Below are 8,915 nucleotides of genomic sequence, written 5' to 3'. Positions count from 1 at the left end.
CACAGACACTCACACTCACACTCACGCTCACACACTCACACACTCTCGTGCATGGGCCACGGGCAGAGAGACGAAGGGATTCACGGCCAACGGGCCCCCCTCCCGCCAACGCGAGCCGGCGGCTCTGAGCGTGCGCGGAGGGCGGGGCCGTGCCCCGCGGACAACGGGCCGCCCGCCGCCCTGCCCGGTTTCGCCTTTCGCGTCGGCTCGCTGGCCGAGGGGCATAAATGGCCCTGACACGTGTCTTTCAAGCCCTGACCGTGTCTGGCCCAAGGCAGTCTGGAGCATGCGTGAGCAACGAGGGAGGATCTGGCAGGAATGTACGGCGCACGGCCGCACCTGCGGCCACGAGGTCGACCTCGCGGGCGCTCTGTCACCTCGTTTCTATCTCTCTAGCTTCTCACGCCGTCCTGGCGCCCAGAATGCGCACACGAAACACGGGTCAGACGCGGCGAACGGATACGCGGCTCAGTGCTTTGTCTCCTCGCCCCCGCAAACCCCGAGCGGGAACGCTGCACAGGTGCGGCTCCGTCCCACGGCACCGAACGCCGAAGCTGGCATTTGCCTCGAACGCGGCTTCCCGAGACCGAAAAGGAAGACGTCGTGTGATACGCCCAAACTGGAGGGCCCTCGGCCTCATTTTCCGGGTGATGTGAGCCGCACAGCAGTGTGGTCCTCACCATCGTCGTCACCATCGTCACCGTCACCGTCACCGCCGCCGTCACGGCCGCTGCCGCGAGCATCGTCTCCGCCGTCCTTGAGCATCCGACTTCTGCACGCTGAGTCCGCAGAGCTGCCACTCCGGCTTCCGAGGACGCGATCCGGTCTGAAACGAGCTTCTCCTCGTCTTCGTCCCGGACGGACGGCAACGTGACGGGCGGTTTCACGGGGACGGGCTCGCGGTCGTCGTCGGTGGCTTAGAAACAACGGAGAGCGAGGCTCGCGCGGCCCCGTGACGAGTCGGCCGGGCGGTTTCGGGGGCTCCGGTCCCGCACACCAGTCGGTCGAGCCGTGACGCCCTGGGTCCCTGGGAGTAAGTCGCGGAAGGCTATCTGGATGTTGTCTGTCTCTGTCTCTGCTTTAACTTCCCTGCACCAAGCAGTGGCTTCTCTCTGGAGGACCTTAGTCCCCAAACAAGTGCAGACCTAGACATGTTCATCGCTGCCTGGTGGCCCTTCTGGGAGAAACGACACAGTTAGAACGAAGCCTCTCTGCGTCTGGGCGTCTGGAACTAAACCAGTCTCTCGGCCCCATCAACGGATTTTGAAATCACGGCTGCGACGGCGTCGTGAGCCTCTGCGGGACGGAGCTCAGACACAGTCGGGGGGCGGCCCCGGCAGAGCACACTGCGGGGAGAACCGGAGAACGGCGGTGTCTGTCTACGCCGGGTACGCTTGCCTCCGACCGGACCCGAGACACCAGCGTCCGGTCCGGCACCCATGGCCTGAGCCACCGCTGGGTCCCCTGGAGCGGCAGCCGGAGGGCGAGGACGGCGTTTGCCGGTGGGTTCTGAGGGCTGTTCGGTCCCAGCTACGAGGCGCGGCGATGTATCCTCGGCACAGCTGGGGCTCGGCGCCCACACCTCGCTGAGCCTGGGAGGACGGCCCGGCTGACGGCTGCGACTCAGCTGCACCCGCCCACAGCCCCACGGCTTCAGGCAGACGGATGCCATCGGCCCGTCGGGGGACGCGGCCAGGTGTCTGTCCCGCTGAGAGACGGGGCAGGGGCAGCCAGGGCGGGGGCTTCGGAAACGGGCGCGGAAACAGCTTTGCCATCAGGGCGAGGTGCCTCCGCCGCCTGTCATCCGTCTGTCCCTCCCTCCGCCCAGCCGTCCGTCCATGCAGCATGCCGTGGGAGGAAGTTCCACAGCCTTGGGGACAGAATGTGGGGACAGAAGGAGAGAGATGAGCTTGGGCTCCAGGACCCCGAGGCAGCCACCTCGTACGTGGGATGGCCGAGCCCCCCCCACAGCACAGGGGTGACCACGAGGCGGAGCCGGGCGCGGTATCCGGGGGCCAGGGCCCTGGGGCCCCCTTGCCAGGCAGGCCGGGGACCGCAGGGACAAGACACTGCGTCCTCCACGGAGGTGCTCGGTGCTCGCGTCGGCCCTGAGGCTCCCTCGCTCAGGAGGACACTCCTCTGGGACCCGACGCGGACCTGGGCCTCTGCGTGCAGAAGCCGGAAGGGGCGGCGAGGAGCCGTGCGGTGGTCGTGGGCCGGGGACGGAGCCCGTGGGGCGACGCACAGGGGGGAGTTAAGGGCCAGGCGCAGGGCGGGGAGGGGACCAGCAGCAGCAGCAGCCGGAGCGAGTGTGGCCGGAACGTGCCGGGCAGACGCCGGTCAGCGAGCAGGTGGCATCGGGCAGGACACCCGTGCCGTCCTCACGTCGTGGGAGGAACCCACAGCAGGAGGGTCACGCCGGGGGGAGGGGGGTGGATTCTGCCGGGCGCGGAGCCGGGCCAGGCAGCAGCGGCGGCGAAGGCCGAGATGTGTCCCCTCTGGGGGTGGCGGGGTCCTTTACTGTATACACGGGGGTGGGGGAGGGCAGGGGGCTAGGCCACGGACGGGGCAGCTTCGGGGAGAACAAGCGTTCACCCCTCCGCAGAGTGCGGGCAGAGCGGACAGGGGACAGAGGACGGAACCGGGAAGGTCCCCGAAGTCACAACGCCCTCCAAGTGTCCCCGAAGGAGTCGCTGGCCCCCGAGAGCCGTCTCGCTCGGTTCATCCAGCGACCGTGGCCGGACCCTGTTCCCTCTCTCCGCGGGCGCAAGGAAAGCCCTCGCTGGTCCCTCTTGGGGGAGGACGGGTTTGAGGGACCTTGCTGTGCCCCGCCTGGCATGCAGGCCCTGGCCGAGGGCACGCATGCCCGGCATGGCTCCCGGGGGCCACGGCAGCCCCGTACGGCCGGCCCGAGCTGCCGCGGCTGGCCCTCTGCAGGGCACCGCCGAGCAGGGGCCCAGGGGTCTGTGCGAGAGTGGACGCCCTGCCCAGCCTGCCCGCTCCCTGACTCCCAGCGGTAGGAGGTGAGGGACCGTCCCGCCCTCCCGCCCCCGCTGGGCAGAGGGCGTGATGGACGGGCAGCAGGGACGACATGCAGGGGGAGGCGGCAGGAATCATCTCGCAGATTAGTGGGGTGATCTCACTGCCGCCGCGGGAGCTGCCTGGGGCCAGGCTGCCCTCCCCCGAAGACCAAGGGGCCAAAATCCATCTCCACGAGACAGAATGAGGTCACGTCCTCGGGGACCCAGGCGGGAGCACAGGCGGGGCCCGTGACCCCAAGTCACCTCCCTGCCCCGCAGGGCCCCCCAAGCCTCCTGGTGGAATGCGTGATCAGGAAACACTGTAACCTCCCCGATCAAAGCCACAATGAAAGCTACACAGCGCCCACCGTGGAGGCGTCTGTCTGTCTGTGTATCTATGTATGTATCTATTTATCATTTATGTATATCATCTATCTATGTATCTATCTATGTATCTATGTATGTATGTATGTATGTATCTATCTGTCTGTCTATGTATCTGTGTATCTATGTATCTATCTATCTATCTATCTATCTATGTATCTATCTATCTATCTATCTATCTACCTACCTACCTACCCACCCACCCACCATGGAGCCTGTGAGCGAGGAGGAGAGTCAGCACGTGGCAGGTTTTCTGTCAGGCGGGACTTCGCTGTGACCGGAAACGGTGCACGCCCACCCCGCGGGAGCGCGGGGGGCGGGGGGGGGGGGCAGGTAGCTGCAGCCAGGCCTCCCCACCCCCCCACCTCGCAAAGCCTAAGGTGTTCACGGCGTGCCAACCTCTGACCTTCTACCTGCAATTCTCCCTCCTAGTGCGTACGGCTTTACATGTTGGCAACGTTTCAACGGGGGACGCTGGGCCGTCACTGGGGCCAGTTCTGCTTGTCGCCGCTGGGGGACGTGCTCCTGGCCTCTGCTGGGTGGGGACCAGGGACGCTCCTCCACACCCCGAGTGCCTGGGACGCCCTACGTCCCCGTCGCCAGCCCGGACGTCGGGAGAGGGGAGGCTAAGAGACGCCGGTCCAGCAAGTGGCTCGGGGGCTGTCACGCCGCACCGGGGAGCAGAGGGCGCCCAGCACCCACTGACCATGGACTCGGAGGCCATCTCCCCAGCCTGGGGACCTCGGCCTCCGCTGGGGGCTGGCAAGCTCGGCCTCTCAGGGGTGGAGAGGACGTCGGCGTGGCTGGGCCCACCCCGCAGCTCCGTCGTGTGCCCGTGGCTGGACACAAGCTTCGTGGCCATGTCAGGGGCCTCGGCCGATGGGCTCTCGGACACCAGGCGGACATGGCGATGGTCGAGGGCTTCGTAGAGGGATGGCCACCTGCGCACACACGAGGAGCAGACAGGACCGGACGTGGCCGCCCTCGCGGAGCACGTGCGTCTGGGCCCAGGCCTGGGCGGAGCGTACGGCGTGGCAGGGTGCGGGGCGGGGTGGGTCTCAGACTCGGCCGCACAAGGGGCCGGCGTGAGCGTCTCCACGTAGCAGCCGATGCCGCCCCCGAAGGAGCCCGCTCGCCCGCCGTGCACTAAGCAAGGACACCGCGCGCCCGGCTGGCAGCGTTTAATGGCACTTGTGACAATGTGACAGTCTGAGATCACGAGACGGCGGCCGAGGCCCCCTGCCCGGGGCGTCGCTCCGCGCTCATTCGCCCCTGGAGCTGCGCCCCGCGCCGGCCAGCGGCGGGGACAGCGCCCCACAGGCTGCCGGGCGCGGCCCGAGCCGGGGGTCGCCTCACGGCGCGGCGGGGGCCGGGCCGAGCCCCGCGTCCTCGCGCTGCGCCCCGCGCGCGTCCGCGGCTGCGTCGGGGAGCCCGGCCATGAGGCAGCTCCGGGCCCACAGCCGCCGCTGCAGCTCGGGGTCGTAGGTGGCCGCCAGCGACCGGGCCTCCCGCTCGTTGTAGAGGTAGCGGCCGCCCACGCCTTCCAGCTCCGGGGCGACCGCCGCGTACACGGACGTCCAGGCTCCTTCGTCCGGGCTCTGCGGGGAGAGGAGACGGCGGGCAGCTCACGCTGGCCTCGGGGTGCGGCGTCTCGTGCCCTGCCGGGGGGACGACCCGCCCCGCTGCGGGGGCAGCTCCCCGCTGGGGCCCCCGGTGTCGACACAGGCGACACGGGGCGCCCGCACGACGGCTCTCGGGGCCGACGCAGCGAGCCGGGTTGCTCGGGGGGCTGAGGCCCGTGCGGGCTGAGCTGACAAGCTGGGGGCGGGGGCCGAGCGCGCAGAGGGCGGGGTACGCCCACACGTGCGCACGCGCGGGCCGAGCGCGCAGAGGGCGGGGCAGGCCGACAAGTGCGCACGCGCGGGGCCCGTGGGAGTCGGGGCCCCGCGCGGGCCGGGTGGGGTGCAACGCGCCACGCTCACAGCGGCGGGAGCACCACGGCCACGAAGCGCTGTCCGGGTACCAGCGGACCCCCCGCCCCCCGCCCCCTGGGTCGAGCATCGCTGCGGCTTCGTGGCGGAGGCGCGGTGCCGTCCCTACCTAGCGCCGTCGCGTGACCCGTCTGCTCCGGGGGGCGCCCGGCCGGCCGCCCGCGGCACACGCACCAGCACCGCGTCTCGGGCAGCTGCGCCCATCCCTGGGTGCTGAGCACCGCCCAGGCTCGGCCCTCGGACCGGGGCTCCGGCAACCGGCTTGCGTCAGAGGCCGGGCGGCCGTGCCCCGCGGTGCCCGGGACGGAGCGGATAAAAGTGCGAAGATGCGAACCAGGGCGTGGCCCGTGCGTGCGTCAAACCGTCCTTGAAAACCGGACGGGGGTCTCCGCAACACGGGCGCGTGTGACGCCCCCTCCGGGGCCTGGGGGAGGAGCCGGGGGAGGAACCGTGGCGGCCGGCGAGGCCAGCGACGGCGGGAAGCCTCCCAAAGCCTGCACCTAAAGCACATGGTTTCCACGCCGAAAATACTTGAGGGAAACAAACCAAAAAAAAAACATGCACTTCACGTGTGCGAGCGTGGATAGAGCTCACACGCTCGAGGCTCAGGCTTAGGGTCCCGCGTGCCCCCCCGGAAACGCGTGTTCACGTCCAAAGCGCCACTCAATGTCGACAGGAAGTTATTTGGAAAAACATTCTGTGACCGAGTGTGGGCTCGTTTTAGGCCCAATTTGTACGTATTTTCTTCGTTTTGCTGTATTCGTAGGTTGCAATATGGTTTCAAACCCCTGTGCGCAACGGAGGCCCAAACACCCCTCGAAATCTCATAAAAAGAATGCGGCATGAAAGCCGGGAACCGCGCGGGCGTCTGGGGGGACGTTGCGCGCGTCCCTGAGCGGCGTGAGGGCCGCGCTCGCCGACTCCGTCCACCCCGAGGAGGTTTTCCCAGCGGCGAGTGATGCTCCGACCCGGGCCGCGCGTCCTGGAAACCACGGCCAGCAGCCACGGCGCCCGGGGGTCGGATCGCGGAGGCTGCAGATGCAGGCGGCGGCTCCGGCCCAGGGATGCGGTGGCTTTGGGCGGCACCCACCTCGCGGCCTGGTGGTTCCTCGCCGACCGCGGTGACCACACGAGATGCCACCAGGAACGGAACTCGTCGGAGTCGCCAAAGCCGCCGAGCTTGCGCGGGGACCGACCCACCGGCTTCGCGCGTGACCCCGAATCCCGACTGTCGACCTTGGCCGTTACCAACCCTTGATCGAGACCCTCGGGGGTTTGGGTGAGACAACCGCCCAGAGGCACCGAAAAGCAGGTGAGCAAAACAGCTCCGTCCGCAAGAGAGGACAGCAGCCCGCAGTCCCGCTGGGCAGGCTCGGGCGACGGCGGCGCGGAAATGCCGCTTACCTTCGGCCCGGGGGTGCGATTCTCCGTTCCTAACTTCTGCATAAAGTCAGCTGTCCTCTGGGGGGACGGGGGGGGGGCGCTCACTAATGCTTTTGTTTCGCTGGAACTTGCTTGGTGGCCCTCAAACCATGTGGCCCAACGCCCGCTCCCTCCTTCGCAGGAAACGTGGGGAGAGCGTGGACGCCCCTCGCCGGCATGCTCACGGCTCCGAGACCAGACGTGACAAGTCCGTCCCCTTCACGGCGTCTCACGCTGCACGGAAAACGCCGTCCAGGGGACCCCGCGCTGGCCCCCAAAACACACACGAGCGAGCGGACGCTTACCTTGAAGAAACACCACGTCATCGGCATCTTGGCGCGCAGACACGGGCCCCAGAAGACGTGTCGGTACAGCTCCGTGTTGACCACGCCGGGGTCCACCACGTTGGCCGTCACGGGCTGGCGCTGGGCGGCCAGCAGCGCCTGCAGGTGGTAGGTGAACAGCACGAGGGCCAGCTTGCTCTGGGCGTAGGCTCCGTGCGGCGAGTACCGGGCGCTGCAGGAGGCGCAGGAGGACAGGCTGTGGCGGCCGCAGCCTGCGTCCCCGCCGCCTGGCTGGGCCCCGCCCTCTGGCCTGGCCCCGCCCCCACCCTGCCGCGCCCCCTCCGGCCCCTCCCGCATGCCCTGGGCGTCCCGTTCACGTTCCCTGGAGAGCGGCCTGCTCGGGGTCACCCTCTCTGCCGCGTGGTGCACAGCAGGTCACAGCGAGGTCAGTTTCACAGACAGCACCGACCGTGCGACCAGCTAGGGTACTGGGGTGCCCCCAGCCCAGGACACTTCCGCTTTGGCAAAGCCCGGGGAGACCCCGACAAGTGCGTGCGCCCCGATTCTTTCCCCCCCTTTCCCGTGCGTGTGCTTTAAATTCACCAATAAACAGCGAACCCATGAAGCCCCAGACGCCCCACCTTCGCACGCTGCTGAAGCCGCCGCCCCCAGCCCCCGCCACGTGCCCACGAGCTCGCCGTGGCCCCGGGGCGGGCGGGAACGTGTGGGGGTGTCACTCCCAGCGTCGCCCGCCTGGGCGAGGGCCTCGGGCACTTCTCACTGGGGCAGCACTGACGCCAGGCTGGGACCCCTGAGATGGGGACCCCGTGCTCTGAACTTTGGGGGGGGCGCGTTCTCAGGGTCACAGGCACCATCCGTCCATGTTCATGCTCCATTTTGGGGGGGAAATCCCTGCTTTCCAATGGCGGGACGTGGGCGTGTACACCCCCCCCCCCCCGTAGTGTAGCTGTTTAGATCTCCTCTACCTCGCTGCAAAAACATTTTCTTCTTCTCCTTTGACCTATCAACGTTTGAGAAAGATGTATGACCACGTCTCCCACCCTGACGACAAATCGCCACCTTGTCCTCGTCGGGTTTTGCTTCCTCCGGCTCGTGGCCACTTTGCTGGGTGCAGAGATACTGAAAATGCACATACTTATCCGTCAGGGCACAGCACTTCCATGGGCGGAAGTCACTCTGTGTCTCCACGATGGCTTTTCCCCCCTTTAATTCTATCTGACAGCGATGCGGCCCCTTGCTGATCTCTTCGCTCGACGAGGCCAATATTCTGTCACCCTCGTCCTGTCAACGTCAGTAACGTGTCTTAAATTATGAAAAAAAAAATCCGTGCATGGAATTCACTGCAGGAAGACTTGACCCTGTGCAAAGATTGCAAGGAAGAAATCCTGGTTTTCATGATAGATGCAGAGAAAGCCCTGACATTCAACAGCTCATACAGCCAAAGGCTCTTAACCGAATGAGGATTAAAAGCTGAAATAAACGGACTTGACGTGGACCAAACGATTCAGAAAAGCAAACAGAAAATTTCAGCAAGGGCACATCCCTACGAGGAACAGGAGAATGGAGAAAAATTGATACTGTTCTCCAAGGGAAGGAAAAAAAAAAAAAACAGTTCGAGAGTCAAATGGGATTTCAGGAGAGGTTCTCTGGTCGGTTTTAGAGATAAAGAAGCATCCGCAGTGGAAATGAGAAAAGCATCCCACTAAATCAACGAGAGGAGATGATTCGGCTTTAAGCTTGGCAGATAAGAGCCGAGGGCTGACAAAGGTGCTTCGTATTAAAAACAAAGAAGG

At 66.3% G+C, this 8,915-nt stretch overlaps 1 protein-coding gene across 1 annotated transcript in view; it reads right to left on the bottom strand.

The window, feature by feature from the left end:
* Window positions 1-4,570: 4,570 nt before the first annotated feature.
* DHRSX (dehydrogenase/reductase X-linked) overlaps window positions 4,571-8,915 on the bottom strand; it is a 42,730-nt gene continuing 38,385 nt past the window's right edge. The window contains exons 6-7 of the mRNA XM_036235724.1: window positions 7,123-7,333; window positions 4,571-5,002 (exon numbers count right to left, since the gene is read on the bottom strand). Of these exons, the coding sequence (XP_036091617.1) occupies window positions 4,757-5,002; window positions 7,123-7,333 (457 nt within the window). The 3' untranslated portion in view covers window positions 4,571-4,756. The remainder of the gene's footprint in view (window positions 5,003-7,122; window positions 7,334-8,915) is intronic.

This window comes from Rousettus aegyptiacus, unplaced genomic scaffold, assembly GCF_014176215.1.
Source record: "Rousettus aegyptiacus isolate mRouAeg1 unplaced genomic scaffold, mRouAeg1.p scaffold_m13_p_19, whole genome shotgun sequence".
Lineage (NCBI taxonomy): Eukaryota > Metazoa > Chordata > Mammalia > Chiroptera > Pteropodidae > Rousettus > Rousettus aegyptiacus.
Note: the sequence above shows the minus strand (reverse complement) of the source record. Positions and strands in the feature narration are given on the sequence as shown.